This window comes from Crassostrea angulata, chromosome 1 (assembly GCF_025612915.1).
Source record: "Crassostrea angulata isolate pt1a10 chromosome 1, ASM2561291v2, whole genome shotgun sequence".
NCBI lineage: Eukaryota > Metazoa > Mollusca > Bivalvia > Ostreida > Ostreidae > Magallana > Magallana angulata.
Genome location: NC_069111.1, coordinates 9,320,809 through 9,347,214, shown reverse-complemented (window position 1 = coordinate 9,347,214; position 26,406 = coordinate 9,320,809). Strand labels below are relative to the sequence as shown.

The 26,406-nt window shown below is 47.9% G+C and overlaps 4 protein-coding genes across 4 annotated transcripts; all 4 read right to left on the bottom strand.

Moving 5' to 3' along the window:
• Positions 1–3,202: 3,202 nt before the first annotated feature.
• On the bottom strand, positions 3,203–4,069 carry LOC128166045 (uncharacterized; the record flags this gene model as incomplete). The annotated part of the gene is made up of 3 exons (XM_052830954.1): positions 3,203–3,390; positions 3,475–3,783; positions 3,988–4,069. Coding segments are annotated over 3 exons (579 nt in total), but the record flags the coding sequence as incomplete, so codon positions are not given.
• A 6,264-nt stretch (positions 4,070–10,333) lies between these two features.
• Positions 10,334–11,143, bottom strand: LOC128166007 (uncharacterized; the record flags this gene model as incomplete). The annotated part of the gene is made up of 2 exons (XM_052830928.1): positions 10,334–10,857; positions 11,062–11,143. Coding segments are annotated over 2 exons (606 nt in total), but the record flags the coding sequence as incomplete, so codon positions are not given.
• Positions 11,144–17,743: 6,600 nt separating this feature from the next.
• Positions 17,744–18,610, bottom strand: LOC128166017 (uncharacterized; the record flags this gene model as incomplete). Its single annotated transcript, XM_052830936.1, has 3 exons — positions 17,744–17,943; positions 18,016–18,324; positions 18,529–18,610. Coding segments are annotated over 3 exons (591 nt in total), but the record flags the coding sequence as incomplete, so codon positions are not given.
• Positions 18,611–20,131: 1,521 nt separating this feature from the next.
• Positions 20,132–20,971, bottom strand: LOC128177221 (putative uncharacterized protein DDB_G0275629; the record flags this gene model as incomplete). The annotated part of the gene is made up of 2 exons (XM_052843854.1): positions 20,132–20,179; positions 20,912–20,971. Coding segments are annotated over 2 exons (108 nt in total), but the record flags the coding sequence as incomplete, so codon positions are not given.
• Positions 20,972–26,406: the final 5,435 nt, after the last annotated feature.

Here is a 26,406-nt window from a genome sequence, read left to right as displayed (position 1 = left end):
TTGGGGCTTCAGTTGTGCTTGTGCTCGTTGGCAAAGCTGTGGTTGTAGACGTACTTGTCGAAGTCGTCTCTGGAGTACTTGTTGTAGTTGTAGTCGTTTCCGTTGTTGAGGTAGTGGTGGCCTCAGTTGTGGTGCTTGTACTCGTTGGGGGCTGTGTACTTGTTGATGTTGTGCTACTTTCAGTTGTTGTAGATGGAACTAGAGTGGTGGTTGTCGTTGAAGGCGTGGTGGTGCTTGTAGAAGCTGTTGTACTTTCTGGGATTGTGGTAGTAGTCATTTGTTCGGTTGTGGTAGAAGGAGCCTCAGTTGTTGTACTGGAGGGAGTACTAGTAGAAGCGCTGCTACTCTCCGTACCTGTACTTGCAGTGCTGCTCAGTGTTGTTGATGAAGTAGTTGGGGCTTCAGTTGTGCTTGTGCTCGTTGGCAAAGCTGTGGTTGTAGACGTACTTGTCGAAGTCGTCTCTGGAGTACTTGTTGTAGTTGTAGTCGTTTCCGTTGTTGAGGTAGTGGTGGCCTCAGTTGTGGTGCTGCTTGTACTCGTTGGGGGTTGTGTACTTGTTGATGTTGTGCTACTTTCAGTTGTTGTAGATGGAACCTGAGTGGTGGTTGTCGTTGAAGGCGTGGTGGTGCTTGTAGAAGCTGTTGTACTTTCTGGGGTTGTGGTAGTAGTCATTTGTTCGGTTGTGGTAGAAGGAGCCTCAATTGTTGTACTGGATGGAGTACTAGTAGAAGTGCTGCTACTCTCCGTACTTGTACTTGCAGTGCTGCTCAGTGTTGTTGATGAAGTAGTTGGGGCTTCAGTTGTGCTTGTGCTCGTTGGCAAAGCTGTGGTTGTAGACGTACTTGTCGAAGTCGTCTCTGGAGTACTTGTTGTAGTTGTAGTCGTTTCCGTTGTTGAGGTAGTGGTGGCCTCAGTTGTGGTGCTTGTACTCGTTGGGGGCTGTGTACTTGTTGATGTTGTGCTACTTTCAGTTGTTGTAGATGGAACCTGAGTGGTGGTTGTCGTTGAAGGCGTGGTGGTGCTTGTAGAAGCTGTTGTACTTTCTGGGGTTGTGGTAGTAGTCATTTGTTCGGTTGTGGTAGAAGGAGCCTCAGTTGTTGTACTGGATGGAGTACTAGTAGAAGTGCTGCTACTCTCCGTACTTGTACTTGCAGTGCTGCTCAGTGTTGTTGATGAAGTAGTTGGGGCTTCAGTTGTGCTTGTGCTCGTTGGCAAAGCTGTGGTTGTAGACGTACTTGTCGAAGTCGTCTGTGGAGTACTTGTTGTAGTTGTAGTCGTTTCCGTTGTTGAGGTAGTGGTGGCCTCAGTTGTGGTGCTTGTACTCGTTGGGGGTTGTGTACTTGTTGATATTGTGCTACTTTCAGTTGTTGTAGATGGAACCTGAGTGGTGGTTGTCGTTGAAGGCGTGGTGGTGCTTGTAGAAGCTGTTGTACTTTCTGGGATTGTGGTAGTAGTCATTTGTTCGGTTGTGGTAGAAGGAGCCTCAGTTGTTGTACTGGAGGGAGTACTAGTAGAAGCGCTGCTACTCTCCGTACCTGTACTTGCAGTGCTGCTCAGTGTTGTTGATGAAGTAGTTGGGGCTTCAGTTGTGCTTGTGCTCGTTGGCAAAGCTGTGGTTGTAGACGTACTTGTCGAAGTCGTCTCTGGAGTACTTGTTGTAGTTGTAGTCGTTTCCGTTGTTGAGGTAGTGGTGGCCTCAGTTGTGGTGCTTGTACTCGTTGGGGGTTGTGTACTTGTTGATGTTGTGCTACTTTCAGTTGTTGTAGATGGAACCTGAGTGGTGGTTGTCGTTGAAGGCGTGGTGGTGCTTGTAGAAGCTGTTGTACTTTCTGGGGTTGTGGTAGTAGTCATTTGTTCGGTTGTGGTAGAAGGAGCCTCAGTTGTTGTACTGGATGGAGTACTAGTAGAAGCGCTGCTACTCTCCGTACTTGTACTTGCAGTGCTGCTCAGTGTTGTTGATGAAGTAGTTGGGGCTTCAGTTGTGCTTGTGCTCGTTGGCAAAGCTGTGGTTGTAGACGTACTTGTCGAAGTCGTCTCTGGAGTACTTGTTGTAGTTGTAGTCGTTTCCGTTGTTGAGGTAGTGGTGGCCTCAGTTGTGGTGCTTGTACTCGTTGGGGGTTGTGTACTTGTTGATGTTGTGCTACTTTCAGTTGTTGTAGATGGAACCTGAGTGGTGGTTGTCGTTGAAGGCGTGGTGGTGCTTGTAGAAGCTGTTGTACTTTCTGGGGTTGTGGTAGTAGTCATTTGTTCGGTTGTGGTAGAAGGAGCGTCAGTTGTTGTACTGGATGGAGTACTAGTAGAAGTGCTGCTACTCTCCGTACTTGTACTTGCAGTGCTGCTCAGTGTTGTTGATGAAGTAGTTGGGGCTTCAGTTGTGCTTGTGCTCGTTGGCAAAGCTGTGGTTGTAGACGTACTTGTCGAAGTCGTCTGTGGAGTACTTGTTGTAGTTGTAGTCGTTTCCGTTGTTGAGGTAGTGGTGGCCTCAGTTGTGGTGCTTGTACTCGTTGGGGGTTGTGTACTTGTTGATATTGTGCTACTTTCAGTTGTTGTAGATGGAACCTGAGTGGTGGTTGTCGTTGAAGGCGTGGTGGTGCTTGTAGAAGCTGTTGTACTTTCTGGGGTTGTGGTAGTAGTCATTTGCTCTGCTAAAGTAGAAGGAGCCTCAGTTGTTGTACTGGATGGAGTACTAGTAGAAGTGCTGCTACTCTCCGTACTTGTACTTGCAGTGCTGCTCAGTGTTGTTGATGAAGTAGTTGGGGCTTCAGTTGTGCTTGTGCTCGTTGGCAAAGCTGTGGTTGTAGACGTACTTGTCGAAGTCGTCTCTGGAGTACTTGTTGTAGTTGTAGTCGTTTCCGTTGTTGAGGTAGTGGTGGCCTCAGTTGTGGTGCTTGTACTCGTTGGGGGTTGTGTACTTGTTGATGTTGTGCTACTTTCAGTTGTTGTAGATGGAACCTGAGTGGTGGTTGTCGTTGAAGGCGTGGTGGTGCTTGTAGAAGCTGTTGTACTTTCTGGGGTTGTGGTAGTAGTCATTTGTTCGGTTGTGGTAGAAGGAGCCTCAGTTGTTGTACTGGATGGAGTACTAGTAGAAGTGCTGCTACTCTCCGTACTTGTACTTGCAGTGCTGCTCAGTGTTGTTGATGAAGTAGTTGGGGCTTCAGTTGTGCTTGTGCTCGTTGGCAAAGCTGTGGTTGTAGACGTACTTGTCGAAGTCGTCTCTGGAGTACTTGTTGTAGTTGTAGTCGTTTCCGTTGTTGAGGTAGTGGTGGCCTCAGTTGTGGTGCTTGTACTCGTTGGGGGCTGTGTACTTGTTGATGTTGTGCTACTTTCAGTTGTTGTAGATGGAACCTGAGTGGTGGTTGTCGTTGAAGGCGTGGTGGTGCTTGTAGAAGCTGTTGTACTTTCTGGGGTTGTGGTAGTAGTCATTTGCTCTGCTAAAGTAGAAGGAGCCTCAGTTGTTGTACTGGATGGAGTACTAGTAGAAGTGCTGCTACTCTCCGTACTTGTACTTGCAGTGCTGCTCAGTGTTGTTGATGAAGTAGTTGGGGCTTCAGTTGTGCTTGTGCTCGTTGGCAAAGCTGTGGTTGTAGACGTACTTGTCGAAGTCGTCTCTGGAGTACTTGTTGTAGTTGTAGTCGTTTCCGTTGTTGAGGTAGTGGTGGCCTCAGTTGTGGTGCTTGTACTCGTTGGGGGCTGTGTACTTGTTGATGTTGTGCTACTTTCAGTTGTTGTAGATGGAACCTGAGTGGTGGTTGTCGTTGAAGGCGTGGTGGTGCTTGTAGAAGCTGTTGTACTTTCTGGGGTTGTGGTAGTAGTCATTTGCTCTGCTAAAGTAGAAGGAGCCTCAGTTGTTGTACTGGATGGAGTACTAGTAGAAGTGCTGCTACTCTCCGTACTTGTACTTGCAGTGCTGCTCAGTGTTGTTGATGAAGTAGTTGGGGCTTCAGTTGTGCTTGTGCTCGTTGGCAAAGCTGTGATTGTAGACGTACTTGTCGAAGTCGTCTCTGGAGTACTTGTTGTAGTTGTAGTCGTTTCCGTTGTTGAGGTAGTGGTGGCCTCAGTTGTGGTGCTTGTACTCGTTGGGGGTTGTGTACTTGTTGATGTTGTGCTACTTTCAGTTGTTGTAGATGGAACCTGAGTGGTGGTTGTCGTTGAAGGCGTGGTGGTGCTTGTAGAAGCTGTTGTACTTTCTGGGGTTGTGGTAGTAGTCATTTGTTCGGTTGTGGTAGAAGGAGCCTCAGTTGTTTTACTGGATGGAGTACTAGTAGAAGCGCTGCTACTCTCCGTACTTGTACTTGCAGTGCTGCTCAGTGTTGTTGATGAAGTAGTTGGGGCTTCAGTTGTGCTTGTGCTCGTTGGCAAAGCTGTGGTTGTAGACGTACTTGTCGAAGTCGTCTCTGGAGTACTTGTTGTAGTTGTAGTCGTTTCCGTTGTTGAGGTAGTGGTGGCCTCAGTTGTGGTGCTTGTACTCGTTGGGGGTTGTGTACTTGTTGATGTTGTGCTACTTTCAGTTGTTGTAGATGGAACCTGAGTGGTGGTTGTCGTTGAAGGCGTGGTGGTGCTTGTAGAAGCTGTTGTACTTTCTGGGGTTGTGGTAGTAGTCATTTGTTCGGTTGTGGTAGAAGGAGCCTCAGTTGTTGTACTGGATGGAGTACTAGTAGAAGTGCTGCTACTCTCCGTACTTGTACTTGCAGTGCTGCTCAGTGTTGTTGATGAAGTAGTTGGGGCTTCAGTTGTGCTTGTGCTCGTTGGCAAAGCTGTGGTTGTAGACGTACTTGTCGAAGTCGTCTCTGGAGTACTTGTTGTAGTTGTAGTCGTTTCCGTTGTTGAGGTAGTGGTGGCCTCAGTTGTGGTGCTTGTACTCGTTGGGGGTTGTGTACTTGTTGATGTTGTGCTACTTTCAGTTGTTGTAGATGGAACCTGAGTGATGGTTGTCGTTGAAGGCGTGGTGGTGCTTGTAGAAGCTGTTGTACTTTCTGGGGTTGTGGTAGTAGTCATTTGTTCGGTTGTGGTAGAAGGAGCCTCAGTTGTTGTACTGGATGGAGTACTAGTAGAAGCGCTGCTACTCTCCGTACTTGTACTTGCAGTGCTGCTCAGTGTTGTTGATGAAGTAGTTGGGGCTTCAGTTGTGCTTGTGCTCGTTGGCAAAGCTGTGGTTGTAGACGTACTTGTCGAAGTCGTCTCTGGAGTACTTGTTGTAGTTGTAGTCGTTTCCGTTGTTGAGGTAGTGGTGGCCTCAGTTGTGGTGCTTGTACTCGTTGGGGGTTGTGTACTTGTTGATGTTGTGCTACTTTCAGTTGTTGTAGATGGAACCTGAGTGGTGGTTGTCGTTGAAGGCGTGGTGGTGCTTGTAGAAGCTGTTGTACTTTCTGGGGTTGTGGTAGTAGTCATTTGCTCTGCTAAAGTAGAAGGAGCCTCAGTTGTTGTACTGGATGGAGTACTAGTAGAAGTGCTGCTACTCTCCGTACTTGTACTTGCAGTGCTGCTCAGTGTTGTTGATGAAGTAGTTGGGGCTTCAGTTGTGCTTGTGCTCGTTGGCAAAGCTGTGGTTGTAGACGTACTTGTCGAAGTCGTCTCTGGAGTACTTGTTGTAGTTGTAGTCGTTTCCGTTGTTGAGGTAGTGGTGGCCTCAGTTGTGGTGCTTGTACTCGTTGGGGGTTGTGTACTTGTTGATGTTGTGCTACTTTCAGTTGTTGTAGATGGAACCTGAGTGGTGGTTGTCGTTGAAGGCGTGGTGGTGCTTGTAGAAGCTGTTGTACTTTCTGGGGTTGTGGTAGTAGTCATTTGTTCGGTTGTGGTAGAAGGAGCCTCAGTTGTTGTACTGGATGGAGTACTAGTAGAAGTGCTGCTACTCTCCGTACTTGTACTTGCAGTGCTGCTCAGTGTTGTTGATGAAGTAGTTGGGGCTTCAGTTGTGCTTGTGCTCGTTGGCAAAGCTGTGGTTGTAGACGTACTTGTCGAAGTCGTCTCTGGAGTACTTGTTGTAGTTGTAGTCGTTTCCGTTGTTGAGGTAGTGGTGGCCTCAGTTGTGGTGCTTGTACTCGTTGGGGGCTGTGTACTTGTTGATGTTGTGCTACTTTCAGTTGTTGTAGATGGAACCTGAGTGGTGGTTGTCGTTGAAGGCGTGGTGGTGCTTGTAGAAGCTGTTGTACTTTCTGGGGTTGTGGTAGTAGTCATTTGCTCTGCTAAAGTAGAAGGAGCCTCAGTTGTTGTACTGGATGGAGTACTAGTAGAAGTGCTGCTACTCTCCGTACTTGTACTTGCAGTGCTGCTCAGTGTTGTTGATGAAGTAGTTGGGGCTTCAGTTGTGCTTGTGCTCGTTGGCAAAGCTGTGGTTGTAGACGTACTTGTCGAAGTCGTCTCTGGAGTACTTGTTGTAGTTGTAGTCGTTTCCGTTGTTGAGGTAGTGGTGGCCTCAGTTGTGGTGCTTGTACTCGTTGGGGGTTGTGTACTTGTTGATGTTGTGCTACTTTCAGTTGTTGTAGATGGAACCTGAGTGGTGGTTGTCGTTGAAGGCGTGGTGGTGCTTGTAGAAGCTGTTGTACTTTCTGGGGTTGTGGTAGTAGTCATTTGTTCGGTTGTGGTAGAAGGAGCCTCAGTTGTTGTACTGGATGGAGTACTAGTAGAAGTGCTGCTACTCTCCGTACTTGTACTTGCAGTGCTGCTCAGTGTTGTTGATGAAGTAGTTGGGGCTTCAGTTGTGCTTGTGCTCGTTGGCAAAGCTGTGGTTGTAGACGTACTTGTCGAAGTCGTCTCTGGAGTACTTGTTGTAGTTGTAGTCGTTTCCGTTGTTGAGGTAGTGGTGGCCTCAGTTGTGGTGCTTGTACTCGTTGGGGGCTGTGTACTTGTTGATGTTGTGCTACTTTCAGTTGTTGTAGATGGAACCTGAGTGGTGGTTGTCGTTGAAGGCGTGGTGGTGCTTGTAGAAGCTGTTGTACTTTCTGGGGTTGTGGTAGTAGTCATTTGTTCGGTTGTGGTAGAAGGAGCCTCAGTTGTTGTACTGGATGGAGTACTAGTAGAAGCGCTGCTACTCTCCGTACTTGTACTTGCAGTGCTGCTCAGTGTTGTTGATGAAGTAGTTGGGGCTTCAGTTGTGCTTGTGCTCGTTGGCAAAGCTGTGGTTGTAGACGTACTTGTCGAAGTCGTCTCTGGAGTACTTGTTGTAGTTGTAGTCGTTTCCGTTGTTGAGGTAGTGGTGGCCTCAGTTGTGGTGCTTGTACTCGTTGGGGGCTGTGTACTTGTTGATGTTGTGCTACTTTCAGTTGTTGTAGATGGAACCTGAGTGGTGGTTGTCGTTGAAGGCGTGGTGGTGCTTGTAGAAGCTGTTGTACTTTCTGGGGTTGTGGTAGTAGTCATTTGTTCGGTTGTGGTAGAAGGAGCCTCAGTTGTTGTACTGGATGGAGTACTAGTAGAAGTGCTGCTACTCTCCGTACTTGTACTTGCAGTGCTGCTCAGTGTTGTTGATGAAGTAGTTGGGGCTTCAGTTGTGCTTGTGCTCGTTGGCAAAGCTGTGGTTGTAGACGTACTTGTCGAAGTCGTCTCTGGAGTACTTGTTGTAGTTGTAGTCGTTTCCGTTGTTGAGGTAGTGGTGGCCTCAGTTGTGGTGCTTGTACTCGTTGGGGGTTGTGTACTTGTTGATGTTGTGCTACTTTCAGTTGTTGTAGATGGAACCTGAGTGGTGGTTGTCGTTGAAGGCGTGGTGGTGCTTGTAGAAGCTGTTGTACTTTCTGGGGTTGTGGTAGTAGTCATTTGTTCGGTTGTGGTAGAAGGAGCCTCAGTTGTTGTACTGGATGGAGTACTAGTAGAAGCGCTGCTACTCTCCGTACTTGTACTTGCAGTGCTGCTCAGTGTTGTTGATGAAGTAGTTGGGGCTTCAGTTGTGCTTGTGCTCGTTGGCAAAGCTGTGGTTGTAGACGTACTTGTCGAAGTCGTCTCTGGAGTACTTGTTGTAGTTGTAGTCGTTTCCGTTGTTGAGGTAGTGGTGGCCTCAGTTGTGGTGCTTGTACTCGTTGGGGGTTGTGTACTTGTTGATGTTGTGCTACTTTCAGTTGTTGTAGATGGAACCTGAGTGGTGGTTGTCGTTGAAGGCGTGGTGGTGCTTGTAGAAGCTGTTGTACTTTCTGGGGTTGTGGTAGTAGTCATTTGCTCTGCTAAAGTAGAAGGAGCCTCAGTTGTTGTACTGGATGGAGTACTAGTAGAAGTGCTGCTACTCTCCGTACTTGTACTTGCAGTGCTGCTCAGTGTTGTTGATGAAGTAGTTGGGGCTTCAGTTGTGCTTGTGCTCGTTGGCAAAGCTGTGGTTGTAGACGTACTTGTCGAAGTCGTCTCTGGAGTACTTGTTGTAGTTGTAGTCGTTTCCGTTGTTGAGGTAGTGGTGGCCTCAGTTGTGGTGCTTGTACTCGTTGGGGGTTGTGTACTTGTTGATGTTGTGCTACTTTCAGTTGTTGTAGATGGAACCTGAGTGGTGGTTGTCGTTGAAGGCGTGGTGGTGCTTGTAGAAGCTGTTGTACTTTCTGGGGTTGTGGTAGTAGTCATTTGTTCGGTTGTGGTAGAAGGAGCCTCAGTTGTTGTACTGGATGGAGTACTAGTAGAAGTGCTGCTACTCTCCGTACTTGTACTTGCAGTGCTGCTCAGTGTTGTTGATGAAGTAGTTGGGGCTTCAGTTGTGCTTGTGCTCGTTGGCAAAGCTGTGGTTGTAGACGTACTTGTCGAAGTCGTCTCTGGAGTACTTGTTGTAGTTGTAGTCGTTTCCGTTGTTGAGGTAGTGGTGGCCTCAGTTGTGGTGCTTGTACTCGTTGGGGGTTGTGTACTTGTTGATGTTGTGCTACTTTCAGTTGTTGTAGATGGAACCTGAGTGGTGGTTGTCGTTGAAGGCGTGGTGGTGCTTGTAGAAGCTGTTGTACTTTCTGGGGTTGTGGTAGTAGTCATTTGCTCTGCTAAAGTAGAAGGAGCCTCAGTTGTTGTACTGGATGGAGTACTAGTAGAAGTGCTGCTACTCTCCGTACTTGTACTTGCAGTGCTGCTCAGTGTTGTTGATGAAGTAGTTGGGGCTTCAGTTGTGCTTGTGCTCGTTGGCAAAGCTGTGGTTGTAGACGTACTTGTCGAAGTCGTCTCTGGAGTACTTGTTGTAGTTGTAGTCGTTTCCGTTGTTGAGGTAGTGGTGGCCTCAGTTGTGGTGCTTGTACTCGTTGGGGGTTGTGTACTTGTTGATGTTGTGCTACTTTCAGTTGTTGTAGATGGAACCTGAGTGGTGGTTGTCGTTGAAGGCGTGGTGGTGCTTGTAGAAGCTGTTGTACTTTCTGGGGTTGTGGTAGTAGTCATTTGTTCGGTTGTGGTAGAAGGAGCCTCAGTTGTTGTACTGGATGGAGTACTAGTAGAAGTGCTGCTACTCTCCGTACTTGTACTTGCAGTGCTGCTCAGTGTTGTTGATGAAGTAGTTGGGGCTTCAGTTGTGCTTGTGCTCGTTGGCAAAGCTGTGGTTGTAGACGTACTTGTCGAAGTCGTCTCTGGAGTACTTGTTGTAGTTGTAGTCGTTTCCGTTGTTGAGGTAGTGGTGGCCTCAGTTGTGGTGCTTGTACTCGTTGGGGGCTGTGTACTTGTTGATGTTGTGCTACTTTCAGTTGTTGTAGATGGAACCTGAGTGGTGGTTGTCGTTGAAGGCGTGGTGGTGCTTGTAGAAGCTGTTGTACTTTCTGGGGTTGTGGTAGTAGTCATTTGTTCGGTTGTGGTAGAAGGAGCCTCAGTTGTTGTACTGGATGGAGTACTAGTAGAAGCGCTGCTACTCTCCGTACTTGTACTTGCAGTGCTGCTCAGTGTTGTTGATGAAGTAGTTGGGGCTTCAGTTGTGCTTGTGCTCGTTGGCAAAGCTGTGGTTGTAGACGTACTTGTCGAAGTCGTCTCTGGAGTACTTGTTGTAGTTGTAGTCGTTTCCGTTGTTGAGGTAGTGGTGGCCTCAGTTGTGGTGCTTGTACTCGTTGGGGGCTGTGTACTTGTTGATGTTGTGCTACTTTCAGTTGTTGTAGATGGAACCTGAGTGGTGGTTGTCGTTGAAGGCGTGGTGGTGCTTGTAGAAGCTGTTGTACTTTCTGGTATTGTGGTAGTAGTCATTTGTTCGGTTGTGGTAGAAGGAGCCTCAGTTGTTGTACTGGAGGGAGTACTAGTAGAAGTGCTGCTACTCTCCGTACCTGTACTTGCAGTGCTGCTCAGTGTTGTTGATGAAGTAGTTGGGGCTTCAGTTGTGCTTGTGCTCGTTGGCAAAGCTGTGGTTGTAGACGTACTTGTTGAAGTCGTCTCTGGAGTACTTGTTGTAGTTGTAGTCGTTTCCGTTGTTGAGGTAGTGGTGGCCTCAGTTGTGGTGCTTGTACTCGTTGGGGGTTGTGTACTTGTTGATGTTGTGCTACTTTCAGTTGTTGTAGATGGAACCTGAGTGGTGGTTGTCGTTGAAGGCGTGGTGGTGCTTGTAGAAGCTGTTGTACTTTCTGGGGTTGTGGTAGTAGTCATTTGTTCGGTTGTGGTAGAAGGAGCCTCAGTTGTTGTACTGGATGGAGTACTAGTAGAAGCGCTGCTACTCTCCGTACTTGTACTTGCAGTGCTGCTCAGTGTTGTTGATGAAGTAGTTGGGGCTTCAGTTGTGCTTGTGCTCGTTGGCAAAGCTGTGGTTGTAGACGTACTTGTCGAAGTCGTCTCTGGAGTACTTGTTGTAGTTGTAGTCGTTTCCGTTGTTGAGGTAGTGGTGGCCTCAGTTGTGGTGCTTGTACTCGTTGGGGGCTGTGTACTTGTTGATGTTGTGCTACTTTCAGTTGTTGTAGATGGAACCTGAGTGGTGGTTGTCGTTGAAGGCGTGGTGGTGCTTGTAGAAGCTGTTGTACTTTCTGGGATTGTGGTAGTAGTCATTTGTTCGGTTGTGGTAGAAGGAGCCTCAGTTGTTGTACTGGAGGGAGTACTAGTAGAAGCGCTGCTACTCTCCGTACCTGTACTTGCAGTGCTGCTCAGTGTTGTTGATGAAGTAGTTGGGGCTTCAGTTGTGCTTGTGCTCGTTGGCAAAGCTGTGGTTGTAGACGTACTTGTCGAAGTCGTCTCTGGAGTACTTGTTGTAGTTGTAGTCGTTTCCGTTGTTGAGGTAGTGGTGGCCTCAGTTGTGGTGCTTGTACTCGTTGGGGGTTGTGTACTTGTTGATGTTGTGCTACTTTCAGTTGTTGTAGATGGAACCTGAGTGGTGGTTGTCGTTGAAGGCGTGGTGGTGCTTGTAGAAGCTGTTGTACTTTCTGGGGTTGTGGTAGTAGTCATTTGTTCGGTTGTGGTAGAAGGAGCCTCAGTTGTTGTACTGGATGGAGTACTAGTAGAAGCGCTGCTACTCTCCGTACTTGTACTTGCAGTGCTGCTCAGTGTTGTTGATGAAGTAGTTGGGGCTTCAGTTGTGCTTGTGCTCGTTGGCAAAGCTGTGGTTGTAGACGTACTTGTCGAAGTCGTCTCTGGAGTACTTGTTGTAGTTGTAGTCGTTTCCGTTGTTGAGGTAGTGGTGGCCTCAGTTGTGGTGCTTGTACTCGTTGGGGGTTGTGTACTTGTTGATGTTGTGCTACTTTCAGTTGTTGTAGATGGAACCTGAGTGGTGGTTGTCGTTGAAGGCGTGGTGGTGCTTGTAGAAGCTGTTGTACTTTGTGGGGTTGTGGTAGTAGTCATTTGTTCGGTTGTGGTAGAAGGAGCCTCAGTTGTTGTACTGGAGGGAGTACTAGTAGAAGCGCTGCTACTCTCCGTACTTGTACTTGCAGTGCTGCTCAGTGTTGTTGATGAAGTAGTTGGGGCTTCAGTTGTGCTTGTGCTCGTTGGCAAAGCTGTGGTTGTAGACGTACTTGTCGAAGTCGTCTCTGGAGTACTTGTTGTAGTTGTAGTCGTTTCCGTTGTTGAGGTAGTGGTGGCCTCAGTTGTGGTGCTTGTACTCGTTGGGGGTTGTGTACTTGTTGATGTTGTGCTACTTTCAGTTGTTGTAGATGGAACCTGAGTGGTGGTTGTCGTTGAAGGCGTGGTGGTGCTTGTAGAAGCTGTTGTACTTTCTGGGGTTGTGGTAGTAGTCATTTGTTCGGTTGTGGTAGAAGGAGCCTCAGTTGTTGTACTGGATGGAGTACTAGTAGAAGCGCTGCTACTCTCCGTACTTGTACTTGTAGTGCTGCTCAGTGTTGTTGATGAAGTAGTTGGGGCTTCAGTTGTGCTTGTGCTCGTTGGCAAAGCTGTGGTTGTAGACGTACTTGTCGAAGTCGTCTCTGGAGTACTTGTTGTAGTTGTAGTCGTTTCCGTTGTTGAGGTAGTGGTGGCCTCAGTTGTGGTGCTTGTACTCGTTGGGGGTTGTGTACTTGTTGATGTTGTGCTACTTTCAGTTGTTGTAGATGGAACCTGAGTGGTGGTTGTCGTTGAAGGCGTGGTGGTGCTTGTAGAAGCTGTTGTACTTTCTGGGGTTGTGGTAGTAGTCATTTGCTCTGCTAAAGTAGAAGGAGCCTCAGTTGTTGTACTGGATGGAGTACTAGTAGAAGTGCTGCTACTCTCCGTACTTGTACTTGCAGTGCTGCTCAGTGTTGTTGATGAAGTAGTTGGGGCTTCAGTTGTGCTTGTGCTCGTTGGCAAAGCTGTGGTTGTAGACGTACTTGTCGAAGTCGTCTCTGGAGTACTTGTTGTAGTTGTAGTCGTTTCCGTTGTTGAGGTAGTGGTGGCCTCAGTTGTGGTGCTTGTACTCGTTGGGGGTTGTGTACTTGTTGATGTTGTGCTACTTTCAGTTGTTGTAGATGGAACCTGAGTGGTGGTTGTCGTTGAAGGCGTGGTGGTGCTTGTAGAAGCTGTTGTACTTTCTGGGGTTGTGGTAGTAGTCATTTGTTCGGTTGTGGTAGAAGGAGCCTCAGTTGTTGTACTGGATGGAGTACTAGTAGAAGTGCTGCTACTCTCCGTACTTGTACTTGCAGTGCTGCTCAGTGTTGTTGATGAAGTAGTTGGGGCTTCAGTTGTGCTTGTGCTCGTTGGCAAAGCTGTGGTTGTAGACGTACTTGTCGAAGTCGTCTCTGGAGTACTTGTTGTAGTTGTAGTCGTTTCCGTTGTTGAGGTAGTGGTGGCCTCAGTTGTGGTGCTTGTACTCGTTGGGGGCTGTGTACTTGTTGATGTTGTGCTACTTTCAGTTGTTGTAGATGGAACCTGAGTGGTGGTTGTCGTTGAAGGCGTGGTGGTGCTTGTAGAAGCTGTTGTACTTTCTGGGGTTGTGGTAGTAGTCATTTGCTCTGCTAAAGTAGAAGGAGCCTCAGTTGTTGTACTGGATGGAGTACTAGTAGAAGTGCTGCTACTCTCCGTACTTGTACTTGCAGTGCTGCTCAGTGTTGTTGATGAAGTAGTTGGGGCTTCAGTTGTGCTTGTGCTCGTTGGCAAAGCTGTGGTTGTAGACGTACTTGTCGAAGTCGTCTCTGGAGTACTTGTTGTAGTTGTAGTCGTTTCCGTTGTTGAGGTAGTGGTGGCCTCAGTTGTGGTGCTTGTACTCGTTGGGGGCTGTGTACTTGTTGATGTTGTGCTACTTTCAGTTGTTGTAGATGGAACCTGAGTGGTGGTTGTCGTTGAAGGCGTGGTGGTGCTTGTAGAAGCTGTTGTACTTTCTGGGGTTGTGGTAGTAGTCATTTGCTCTGCTAAAGTAGAAGGAGCCTCAGTTGTTGTACTGGATGGAGTACTAGTAGAAGTGCTGCTACTCTCCGTACTTGTACTTGCAGTGCTGCTCAGTGTTGTTGATGAAGTAGTTGGGGCTTCAGTTGTGCTTGTGCTCGTTGGCAAAGCTGTGGTTGTAGACGTACTTGTCGAAGTCGTCTCTGGAGTACTTGTTGTAGTTGTAGTCGTTTCCGTTGTTGAGGTAGTGGTGGCCTCAGTTGTGGTGCTTGTACTCGTTGGGGGCTGTGTACTTGTTGATGTTGTGCTACTTTCAGTTGTTGTAGATGGAACCTGAGTGGTGGTTGTCGTTGAAGGCGTGGTGGTGCTTGTAGAAGCTGTTGTACTTTCTGGGGTTGTGGTAGTAGTCATTTGCTCTGCTAAAGTAGAAGGAGCCTCAGTTGTTGTACTGGATGGAGTACTAGTAGAAGTGCTGCTACTCTCCGTACTTGTACTTGCAGTGCTGCTCAGTGTTGTTGATGAAGTAGTTGGGGCTTCAGTTGTGCTTGTGCTCGTTGGCAAAGCTGTGGTTGTAGACGTACTTGTCGAAGTCGTCTCTGGAGTACTTGTTGTAGTTGTAGTCGTTTCCGTTGTTGAGGTAGTGGTGGCCTCAGTTGTGGTGCTTGTACTCGTTGGGGGTTGTGTACTTGTTGATGTTGTGCTACTTTCAGTTGTTGTAGATGGAACCTGAGTGGTGGTTGTCGTTGAAGGCGTGGTGGTGCTTGTAGAAGCTGTTGTACTTTCTGGGGTTGTGGTAGTAGTCATTTGTTCGGTTGTGGTAGAAGGAGCCTCAGTTGTTGTACTGGATGGAGTACTAGTAGAAGTGCTGCTACTCTCCGTACTTGTACTTGCAGTGCTGCTCAGTGTTGTTGATGAAGTAGTTGGGGCTTCAGTTGTGCTTGTGCTCGTTGGCAAAGCTGTGGTTGTAGACGTACTTGTCGAAGTCGTCTCTGGAGTACTTGTTGTAGTTGTAGTCGTTTCCGTTGTTGAGGTAGTGGTGGCCTCAGTTGTGGTGCTTGTACTCGTTGGGGGCTGTGTACTTGTTGATGTTGTGCTACTTTCAGTTGTTGTAGATGGAACCTGAGTGGTGGTTGTCGTTGAAGGCGTGGTGGTGCTTGTAGAAGCTGTTGTACTTTCTGGGGTTGTGGTAGTAGTCATTTGCTCTGCTAAAGTAGAAGGAGCCTCAGTTGTTGTACTGGATGGAGTACTAGTAGAAGTGCTGCTACTCTCCGTACTTGTACTTGCAGTGCTGCTCAGTGTTGTTGATGAAGTAGTTGGGGCTTCAGTTGTGCTTGTGCTCGTTGGCAAAGCTGTGGTTGTAGACGTACTTGTCGAAGTCGTCTCTGGAGTACTTGTTGTAGTTGTAGTCGTTTCCGTTGTTGAGGTAGTGGTGGCCTCAGTTGTGGTGCTTGTACTCGTTGGGGGTTGTGTACTTGTTGATGTTGTGCTACTTTCAGTTGTTGTAGATGGAACCTGAGTGGTGGTTGTCGTTGAAGGCGTGGTGGTGCTTGTAGAAGCTGTTGTACTTTCTGGGGTTGTGGTAGTAGTCATTTGTTCGGTTGTGGTAGAAGGAGCCTCAGTTGTTGTACTGGATGGAGTACTAGTAGAAGTGCTGCTACTCTCCGTACTTGTACTTGCAGTGCTGCTCAGTGTTGTTGATGAAGTAGTTGGGGCTTCAGTTGTGCTTGTGCTCGTTGGCAAAGCTGTGGTTGTAGACGTACTTGTCGAAGTCGTCTCTGGAGTACTTGTTGTAGTTGTAGTCGTTTCCGTTGTTGAGGTAGTGGTGGCCTCAGTTGTGGTGCTTGTACTCGTTGGGGGCTGTGTACTTGTTGATGTTGTGCTACTTTCAGTTGTTGTAGATGGAACCTGAGTGGTGGTTGTCGTTGAAGGCGTGGTGGTGTTTGTAGAAGCTGTTGTACTTTCTGGGGTTGTGGTAGTAGTCATTTGTTCGGTTGTGGTAGAAGGAGCCTCAGTTGTTGTACTGGATGGAGTACTAGTAGAAGCGCTGCTACTCTCCGTACTTGTACTTGCAGTGCTGCTCAGTGTTGTTGATGAAGTAGTTGGGGCTTCAGTTGTGCTTGTGCTCGTTGGCAAAGCTGTGGTTGTAGACGTACTTGTCGAAGTCGTCTCTGGAGTACTTGTTGTAGTTGTAGTCGTTTCCGTTGTTGAGGTAGTGGTGGCCTCAGTTGTGGTGCTTGTACTCGTTGGGGGCTGTGTACTTGTTGATGTTGTGCTACTTTCAGTTGTTGTAGATGGAACCTGAGTGGTGGTTGTCGTTGAAGGCGTGGTGGTGCTTGTAGAAGCTGTTGTACTTTCTGGGGTTGTGGTAGTAGTCATTTGTTCGGTTGTGGTAGAAGGAGCCTCAGTTGTTGTACTGGATGGAGTACTAGTAGAAGTGCTGCTACTCTCCGTACTTGTACTTGCAGTGCTGCTCAGTGTTGTTGATGAAGTAGTTGGGGCTTCAGTTGTGCTTGTGCTCGTTGGCAAAGCTGTGGTTGTAGACGTACTTGTCGAAGTCGTCTCTGGAGTACTTGTTGTAGTTGTAGTCGTTTCCGTTGTTGAGGTAGTGGTGGCCTCAGTTGTGGTGCTTGTACTCGTTGGGGGCTGTGTACTTGTTGATGTTGTGCTACTTTCAGTTGTTGTAGATGGAACCTGAGTGGTGGTTGTCGTTGAAGGCGTGGTGGTGCTTGTAGAAGCTGTTGTACTTTCTGGGGTTGTGGTAGTAGTCATTTGCTCTGCTAAAGTAGAAGGAGCCTCAGTTGTTGTACTGGATGGAGTACTAGTAGAAGTGCTGCTACTCTCCGTACTTGTACTTGCAGTGCTGCTCAGTGTTGTTGATGAAGTAGTTGGGGCTTCAGTTGTGCTTGTGCTCGTTGGCAAAGCTGAGGTTGTAGACGTACTTGTCGAAGTCGTCTCTGGAGTACTTGTTGTAGTTATAGTCGTTTCCGTTGTTGAGGTAGTGGTGGCCTCAGTTGTGGTGCTTGTACTTGTTGGGGGTTGTGTACTTGTTGATGTTGTGCTACTTTCAGTTGTTGTAGATGGAACCTGAGTGGTGGTTGTCGTTGAAGGCGTGGTGGTGCTTGTAGAAGCTGTTGTACTTTCTGGGGTTGTGGTAGTAGTCATTTGTTCGGTTGTGGTAGAAGGAGCCTCAGTTGTTGTACTGGATGGAGTACTAGTAGAAGCGCTGCTACTCTCCGTACTTGTACTTGCAGTGCTGCTCAGTGTTGTTGATGAAGTAGTTGGGGCTTCAGTTGTGCTTGTGCTCGTTGGCAAAGCTGTGGTTGTAGACGTACTTGTCGAAGTCGTCTCTGGAGTACTTGTTGTAGTTGTAGTCGTTTCCGTTGTTGAGGTAGTGGTGGCCTCAGTTGTGGTGCTTGTACTCGTTGGGGGTTGTGTACTTGTTGATGTTGTGCTACTTTCAGTTGTTGTAGATGGAACCTGAGTGGTGGTTGTCGTTGAAGGCGTGGTGGTGCTTGTAGAAGCTGTTGTACTTTCTGGGGTTGTGGTAGTAGTCATTTGCTCTGCTAAAGTAGAAGGAGCCTCAGTTGTTGTACTGGATGGAGTACTAGTAGAAGTGCTGCTACTCTCCGTACTTGTACTTGCAGTGCTGCTCAGTGTTGTTGATGAAGTAGTTGGGGCTTCAGTTGTGCTTGTGCTCGTTGGCAAAGCTGTGGTTGTAGACGTACTTGTCGAAGTCGTCTCTGGAGTACTTGTTGTAGTTGTAGTCGTTTCCGTTGTTGAGGTAGTGGTGGCCTCAGTTGTGGTGCTTGTACTCGTTGGGGGTTGTGTACTTGTTGATGTTGTGCTACTTTCAGTTGTTGTAGATGGAACCTGAGTGGTGGTTGTCGTTGAAGGCGTGGTGGTGCTTGTAGAAGCTGTTGTACTTTCTGGGGTTGTGGTAGTAGTCATTTGTTCGGTTGTGGTAGAAGGAGCCTCAGTTGTTGTACTGGATGGAGTACTAGTAGAAGTGCTGCTACTCTCCGTACTTGTACTTGCAGTGCTGCTCAGTGTTGTTGATGAAGTAGTTGGGGCTTCAGTTGTGCTTGTGCTCGTTGGCAAAGCTGTGGTTGTAGACGTACTTGTCGAAGTCGTCTCTGGAGTACTTGTTGTAGTTGTAGTCGTTTCCGTTGTTGAGGTAGTGGTGGCCTCAGTTGTGGTGCTTGTACTCGTTGGGGGTTGTGTACTTGTTGATGTTGTGCTACTTTCAGTTGTTGTAGATGGAACCTGAGTGGTGGTTGTCGTTGAAGGCGTGGTGGTGCTTGTATAAGCTGTTGTACTTTCTGGGGTTGTGGTAGTAGTCATTTGCTCTGCTAAAGTAGAAGGAGCCTCAGTTGTTGTACTGGATGGAGTACTAGTAGAAGTGCTGCTACTCTCCGTACTTGTACTTGCAGTGCTGCTCAGTGTTGTTGATGAAGTAGTTGGGGCTTCAGTTGTGCTTGTGCTCGTTGGCAAAGCTGTGGTTGTAGACGTACTTGTCGAAGTCGTCTCTGGAGTACTTGTTGTAGTTGTAGTCGTTTCCGTTGTTGAGGTAGTGGTGGCCTCAGTTGTGGTGCTTGTACTCGTTGGGGGTTGTGTACTTGTTGATGTTGTGCTACTTTCAGTTGTTGTAGATGGAACCTGAGTGGTGGTTGTCGTTGAAGGCGTGGTGGTGCTTGTAGAAGCTGTTGTACTTTCTGGGGTTGTGGTAGTAGTCATTTGTTCGGTTGTGGTAGAAGGAGCCTCAGTTGTTGTACTGGATGGAGTACTAGTAGAAGTGCTGCTACTCTCCGTACTTGTACTTGCAGTGCTGCTCAGTGTTGTTGATGAAGTAGTTGGGGCTTCAGTTGTGCTTGTGCTCGTTGGCAAAGCTGTGGTTGTAGACGTACTTGTCGAAGTCGTCTCTGGAGTACTTGTTGTAGTTGTAGTCGTTTCCGTTGTTGAGGTAGTGGTGGCCTCAGTTGTGGTGCTTGTACTCGTTGGGGGCTGTGTACTTGTTGATGTTGTGCTACTTTCAGTTGTTGTAGATGGAACCTGAGTGGTGGTTGTCGTTGAAGGCGTGGTGGTGCTTGTAGAAGCTGTTGTACTTTCTGGGGTTGTGGTAGTAGTCATTTGTTCGGTTGTGGTAGAAGGAGCCTCAGTTGTTGTACTGGATGGAGTACTAGTAGAAGCGCTGCTACTCTCCGTACTTGTACTTGCAGTGCTGCTCAGTGTTGTTGATGAAGTAGTTGGGGCTTCAGTTGTGCTTGTGCTCGTTGGCAAAGCTGTGGTTGTAGACGTACTTGTCGAAGTCGTCTCTGGAGTACTTGTTGTAGTTGTAGTCGTTTCCGTTGTTGAGGTAGTGGTGGCCTCAGTTGTGGTGCTTGTACTCGTTGGGGGCTGTGTACTTGTTGATGTTGTGCTACTTTCAGTTGTTGTAGATGGAACCTGAGTGGTGGTTGTCGTTGAAGGCGTGGTGGTGCTTGTAGAAGCTGTTGTACTTTCTGGGGTTGTGGTAGTAGTCATTTGTTCGGTTGTGGTAGAAGGAGCCTCAGTTGTTGTACTGGATGGAGTACTAGTAGAAGTGCTGCTACTCTCCGTACTTGTACTTGCAGTGCTGCTCAGTGTTGTTGATGAAGTAGTTGGGGCTTCAGTTGTGCTTGTGCTCGTTGGCAAAGCTGTGGTTGTAGACGTACTTGTCGAAGTCGTCTCTGGAGTACTTGTTGTAGTTGTAGTCGTTTCCGTTGTTGAGGTAGTGGTGGCCTCAGTTGTGGTGCTTGTACTCGTTGGGGGCTGTGTACTTGTTGATGTTGTGCTACTTTCAGTTGTTGTAGATGGAACCTGAGTGGTGGTTGTCGTTGAAGGCGTGGTGGTGCTTGTAGAAGCTGTTGTACTTTCTGGGGTTGTGGTAGTAGTCATTTGTTCGGTTGTGGTAGAAGGAGCCTCAGTTGTTGTACTGGATGGAGTACTAGTAGAAGTGCTGCTACTCTCCGTACTTGTACTTGCAGTGCTGCTCAGTGTTGTTGATGAAGTAGTTGGGGCTTCAGTTGTGCTTGTGCTCGTTGGCAAAGCTGAGGTTGTAGACGTATTTGTCGAAGTCGTCTCTGGAGTACTTGTTGTAGTTATAGTCGTTTCCGTTGTTGAGGTAGTGGTGGCCTCAGTTGTGGTGCTTGTACTTGTTGGGGGTTGTGTACTTGTTGATGTTGTGCTACTTTCAGTTGTTGTAGATGGAACCTGAGTGGTGGTTGTCGTTGAAGGCGTGGTGGTGCTTGTAGAAGCTGTTGTACTTTCTGGGGTTGTGGTAGTAGTCATTTGTTCGGTTGTGGTAGAAGGAGCCTCAGTTGTTGTACTGGATGGAGTACTAGTAGAAGCGCTGCTACTCTCCGAACTTGTACTTGCAGTGCTGCTCAGTGTTGTTGATGAAGTAGTTGGGGCTTCAGTTGTGCTTGTGCTCGTTGGCAAAGCTGTGGTTGTAGACGTACTTGTCGAAGTCGTCTCTGGAGTACTTGTTGTAGTTGTAGTCGTTTCCGTTGTTGAGGTAGTGGTGGCCTCAGTTGTGGTGCTTGTACTCGTTGGGGGTTGTGTACTTGTTGATGTTGTGCTACTTTCAGTTGTTGTAGATGGAACCTGAGTGGTGGTTGTCGTTGAAGGCGTGGTGGTGCTTGTAGAAGCTGTTGTACTTTCTGGGGTTGTGGTAGTAGTCATTTGTTCGGTTGTGGTAGAAGGAGCCTCAGTTGTTGTACTGGATGGAGTACTAGTAGAAGTGCTGCTACTCTCCGTACTTGTACTTGCAGTGCTGCTCAGTGTTGTTGATGAAGTAGTTGGGGCTTCAGTTGTGCTTGTGCTCGTTGGCAAAGCTGTGGTTGTAGACGTACTTGTCGAAGTCGTCTCTGGAGTACTTGTTGTAGTTGTAGTCGTTTCCGTTGTTGAGGTAGTGGTGGCCTCAGTTGTGGTGCTTGTACTCGTTGGGGGCTGTGTACTTGTTGATGTTGTGCTACTTTCAGTTGTTGTAGATGGAACCTGAGTGGTGGTTGTCGTTGAAGGCGTGGTGGTGCTTGTAGAAGCTGTTGTACTTTCTGGGGTTGTGGTAGTAGTCATTTGTTCGGTTGTGGTAGAAGGAGCCTCAGTTGTTGTACTGGATGGAGTACTAGTAGAAGCGCTGCTACTCTCCGTACTTGTACTTGCAGTGCTGCTCAGTGTTGTTGATGAAGTAGTTGGGGCTTCAGTTGTGCTTGTGCTCGTTGGCAAAGCTGTGGTTGTAGACGTACTTGTCGAAGTCGTCTCTGGAGTACTTGTTGTAGTTGTAGTCGTTTCCGTTGTTGAGGTAGTGGTGGCCTCAGTTGTGGTGCTTGTACTCGTTGGGGGCTGTGTACTTGTTGATGATGTGCTACTTTCAGTTGTTGTAGATGGAACCTGAGTGGTGGTTGTCGTTGAAGGCGTGGTGGTGCTTGTAGAAGCTGTTGTACTTTCTGGGGTTGTGGTAGTAGTCATTTGTTCGGTTGTGGTAGAAGGAGCCTCAGTTGTTGTACTGGATGGAGTACTAGTAGAAGTGCTGCTACTCTCCGTACTTGTACTTGCAGTGCTGCTCAGTGTTGTTGATGAAGTAGTTGGGGCTTCCGTTGTGCTTGTGCTCGTTGGCAAAGCTGTGGTTGTAGACGTACTTGTCGAAGTCGTCTCTGGAGTACTTGTTGTAGTTGTAGTCGTTTCCGTTGTTGAGGTAGTGGTGGCCTCAGTTGTGGTGCTTGTACTCGTTGGGGGCTGTGTACTTGTTGATGTTGTGCTACTTTCAGTTGTTGTAGATGGAACCTGAGTGGTGGTTGTCGTTGAAGGCGTGGTGGTGCTTGTAGAAGCTGTTGTACTTTCTGGGGTTGTGGTAGTAGTCATTTGTTCGGTTGTGGTAGAAGGAGCCTCAGTTGTTGTACTGGATGGAGTACTAGTAGAAGTGCTGCTACTCTCCGTACTTGTACTTGCAGTGCTGCTCAGTGTTGTTGATGAAGTAGTTGGGGCTTCAGTTGTGCTTGTGCTCGTTGGCAAAGCTGTGGTTGTAGACGTACTTGTCGAAGTCGTCTCTGGAGTACTTGTTGTAGTTATAGTCGTTTCCGTTGTTGAGGTAGTGGTGGCCTCAGTTGTGGTGCTTGTACTCGTTGGGGGCTGTGTACTTGTTGATGTTGTGCTACTTTCAGTTGTTGTAGATGGAACCTGAGTGGTGGTTGTCGTTGAAGGCGTGGTGGTGCTTGTATAAGCTGTTGTACTTTCTGGGGTTGTGGTAGTAGTCATTTGTTCTGCTAAACTAGAAGGAGCCTCAGTTGTTGTACTGGATGGAGTACTAGTAGAAGTGCTGCTACTCTCCGTACTTGTACTTGCAGTGCTGCTCAGTGTTGTTGATGAAGTAGTTGGGGCTTCAGTTGTGCTTGTGCTCGTTGGCAAAGCTGTGGTTGTAGACGTACTTGTCGAAGTCGTCTCTGGAGTACTTGTTGTAGTTGTAGTCGTTTCCGTTGTTGAGGTAGTGGTGGCCTCAGTTGTGGTGCTTGTACTCGTTGGGGGTTGTGTACTTGTTGATGTTGTGCTACTTTCAGTTGTTGTAGATGGAACCTGAGTGGTGGTTGTCGTTGAAGGCGTGGTGGTGCTTGTAGAAGCTGTTGTACTTTCTGGGGTTGTGGTAGTAGTCATTTGTTCGGTTGTGGTAGAAGGAGCTTCAGTTGTTGTACTGGATGGAGTACTAGTAGAAGTGCTGCTACTCTCCGTACTTGTACTTGCAGTGCTGCTCAGTGTTGTTGATGAAGTAGTTGGGGCTTCAGTTGTGCTTGTGCTCGTTGGCAAAGCTGTGGTTGTAGACGTACTTGTCGAAGTCGTCTCTGGAGTACTTGTTGTAGTTGTAGTCGTTTCCGTTGTTGAGGTAGTGGTGGCCTCAGTTGTGGTGCTTGTACTCGTTGGGGGTTGTGTACTTGTTGATGTTGTGCTACTTTCAGTTGTTGTAGATGGAACCTGAGTGGTGGTTGTCGTTGAAGGCGTGGTGGTGCTTGTAGAAGCTGTTGTACTTTCTGGGGTTGTGGTAGTAGTCATTTGTTCGGTTGTGGTAGAAGGAGCCTCAGTTGTTGTACTGGATGGAGTACTAGTAGAAGTGCTGCTACTCTCCGTACTTGTACTTGCAGTGCTGCTCAGTGTTGTTGATGAAGTAGTTGGGGCTTCAGTTGTGCTTGTGCTCGTTGGCAAAGCTGTGGTTGTAGACGTACTTGTCGAAGTCGTCTCTGGAGTACTTGTTGTAGTTGTAGTCGTTTCCGTTGTTGAGGTAGTGGTGGCCTCAGTTGTGGTGCTTGTACTCGTTGGGGGTTGTGTACTTGTTGATGTTGTGCTACTTTCAGTTGTTGTAGATGGAACCTGAGTGGTGGTTGTCGTTGAAGGCGTGGTGGTGCTTGTAGAAGCTGTTGTACTTTCTGGGGTTGTGGTAGTAGTCATTTGTTCGGTTGTGGTAGAAGGAGCCTCAGTTGTTGTACTGGATGGAGTACTAGTAGAAGCGCTGCTACTCTCCGTACTTGTACTTGCAGTGCTGCTCAGTGTTGTTGATGAAGTAGTTGGGGCTTCAGTTGTGCTTGTGCTCGTTGGCAAAGCTGTGGTTGTAGACGTACTTGTTGAAGTCGTCTCTGGAGTACTTGTTGTAGTTGTAGTCGTTTCCGTTGTTGAGGTAGTGGTGGCCTCAGTTGTGGTGCTTGTACTCGTTGGGGGTTGTGTACTTGTTGATGTTGTGCTACTTTCAGTTGTTGTAGATGGAACCTGAGTGGTGGTTGTCGTTGAAGGCGTGGTGGTGCTTGTAGAAGCTGTTGTACTTTCTGGGGTTGTGGTAGTAGTCATTTGTTCGGTTGTGGTAGAAGGAGCCTCAGTTGTTGTACTGGATGGAGTACTAGTAGAAGCGCTGCTACTCTCCGTACTTGTACTTGCAGTGCTGCTCAGTGTTGTTGATGAAGTAGTTGGGGCTTCAGTTGTGCTTGTGCTCGTTGGCAAAGCTGTGGTTGTAGACGTACTTGTCGAAGTCGTCTCTGGAGTACTTGTTGTAGTTGTAGTCGTTTCCGTTGTTGAGGTAGTGGTGGCCTCAGTTGTGGTGCTTGTACTCGTTGGGGGTTGTGTACTTGTTGATGTTGTGCTACTTTCAGTTGTTGTAGATGGAACCTGAGTGGTGGTTGTCGTTGAAGGCGTGGTGGTGCTTGTAGAAGCTGTTGTACTTTCTGGGGTTGTGGTAGTAGTCATTTGTTCGGTTGTGGTAGAAGGAGCCTCAGTTGTTGTACTGGATGGAGTACTAGTAGAAGCGCTGCTACTCTCCGTACTTGTACTTGCAGTGCTGCTCAGTGTTGTTGATGAAGTAGTTGGGGCTTCAGTTGTGCTTGTGCTCGTTGGCAAAGCTGTGGTTGTAGACGTACTTGTCGAAGTCGTCTCTGGAGTACTTGTTGTAGTTGTAGTCGTTTCCGTTGTTGAGGTAGTGGTGGCCTCAGTTGTGGTGCTTGTACTCGTTGGGGGTTGTGTACTTGTTGATGTTGTGCTACTTTCAGTTGTTGTAGATGGAACCTGAGTGGTGGTTGTCGTTGAAGGCGTGGTGGTGCTTGTAGAAGCTGTTGTACTTTCTGGGGTTGTGGTAGTAGTCATTTGTTCGGTTGTGGTAGAAGGAGCCTCAGTTGTTGTACTGGATGGAGTACTAGTAGAAGCGCTGCTACTCTCCGTACTTGTACTTGCAGTGCTGCTCAGTGTTGTTGATGAAGTAGTTGGGGCTTCAGTTGTGCTTGTGCTCGTTGGCAAAGCTGTGGTTGTAGACGTACTTGTCGAAGTCGTCTCTGGAGTACTTGTTGTAGTTGTAGTCGTTTCCGTTGTTGAGGTAGTGGTGGCCTCAGTTGTGGTGCTTGTACTCGTTGGGGGTTGTGTACTTGTTGATGTTGTGCTACTTTCAGTTGTTGTAGATGGAACCTGAGTGGTGGTTGTCGTTGAAGGCGTGGTGGTGCTTGTAGAAGCTGTTGTACTTTCTGGGGTTGTGGTAGTAGTCATTTGCTCTGCTAAAGTAGAAGGAGCCTCAGTTGTTGTACTGGATGGAGTACTAGTAGAAGTGCTGCTACTCTCCGTACTTGTACTTGCAGTGCTGCTCAGTGTTGTTGATGAAGTAGTTGGGGCTTCAGTTGTGCTTGTGCTCGTTGGCAAAGCTGTGGTTGTAGACGTACTTGTCGAAGTCGTCTCTGGAGTACTTGTTGTAGTTGTAGTCGTTTCCGTTGTTGAGGTAGTGGTGGCCTCAGTTGTGGTGCTTGTACTCGTTGGGGGTTGTGTACTTGTTGATGTTGTGCTACTTTCAGTTGTTGTAGATGGAACCTGAGTGGTGGTTGTCGTTGAAGGCGTGGTGGTGCTTGTAGAAGCTGTTGTACTTTCTGGGGTTGTGGTAGTAGTCATTTGTTCGGTTGTGGTAGAAGGAGCCTCAGTTGTTGTACTGGATGGAGTACTAGTAGAAGTGCTGCTACTCTCCGTACTTGTACTTGCAGTGCTGCTCAGTGTTGTTGATGAAGTAGTTGGGGCTTCAGTTGTGCTTGTGCTCGTTGGCAAAGCTGTGGTTGTAGACGTACTTGTCGAAGTCGTCTCTGGAGTACTTGTTGTAGTTGTAGTCGTTTCCGTTGTTGAGGTAGTGGTGGCCTCAGTTGTGGTGCTTGTACTCGTTGGGGGCTGTGTATTTGTTGATGTTGTGCTACTTTCAGTTGTTGTAGATGGAACCTGAGTGGTGGTTGTCGTTGAAGGCGTGGTGGTGCTTGTAGAAGCTGTTGTACTTTCTGGGGTTGTGGTAGTAGTCATTTGTTCGGTTGTGGTAGAAGGAGCCTCAGTTGTTGTACTGGATGGAGTACTAGTAGAAGCGCTGCTACTCTCCGTACTTGTACTTGCAGTGCTGCTCAGTGTTGTTGATGAAGTAGTTGGGGCTTCAGTTGTGCTTGTGCTCGTTGGCAAAGCTGTGGTTGTAGACGTACTTGTCGAAGTCGTCTCTGGAGTACTTGTTGTAGTTGTAGTCGTTTCCGTTGTTGAGGTAGTGGTGGCCTCAGTTGTGGTGCTTGTACTCGTTGGGGGCTGTGTACTTGTTGATGTTGTGCTACTTTCAGTTGTTGTAGATGGAACCTGAGTGGTGGTTGTCGTTGAAGGCGTGGTGGTGCTTGTAGAAGCTGTTGTACTTTCTGGGGTTGTGGTAGTAGTCATTTGTTCGGTTGTGGTAGAAGGAGCCTCAGTTGTTGTACTGGATGGAGTACTAGTAGAAGTGCTGCTACTCTCCGTACTTGTACTTGCAGTGCTGCTCAGTGTTGTTGATGAAGTAGTTGGGGCTTCAGTTGTGCTTGTGCTCGTTGGCAAAGTTGTGGTTGTAGACGTACTTGTCGAAGTCGTCTCTGGAGTACTTGTTGTAGTTGTAGTCGTTTCCGTTGTTGAGGTAGTGGTGGCCTCAGTTGTGGTGCTTGTACTCGTTGGGGGCTGTGTACTTGTTGATGTTGTGCTACTTTCAGTTGTTGTAGATGGAACCTGAGTGGTGGTTGTCGTTGAAGGCGTGGTGGTGCTTGTAGAAGCTGTTGTACTTTCTGGGGTTGTGGTAGTAGTCATTTGTTCGGTTGTGGTAGAAGGAGCCTCAGTTGTTGTACTGGATGGAGTACTAGTAGAAGTGCTGCTACTCTCCGTACTTGTACTTGCAGTGCTGCTCAGTGTTGTTGATGAAGTAGTTGGGGCTTCAGTTGTGCTTGTGCTCGTTGGCAAAGCTGAGGTTGTAGACGTACTTGTCGAAGTCGTCTCTG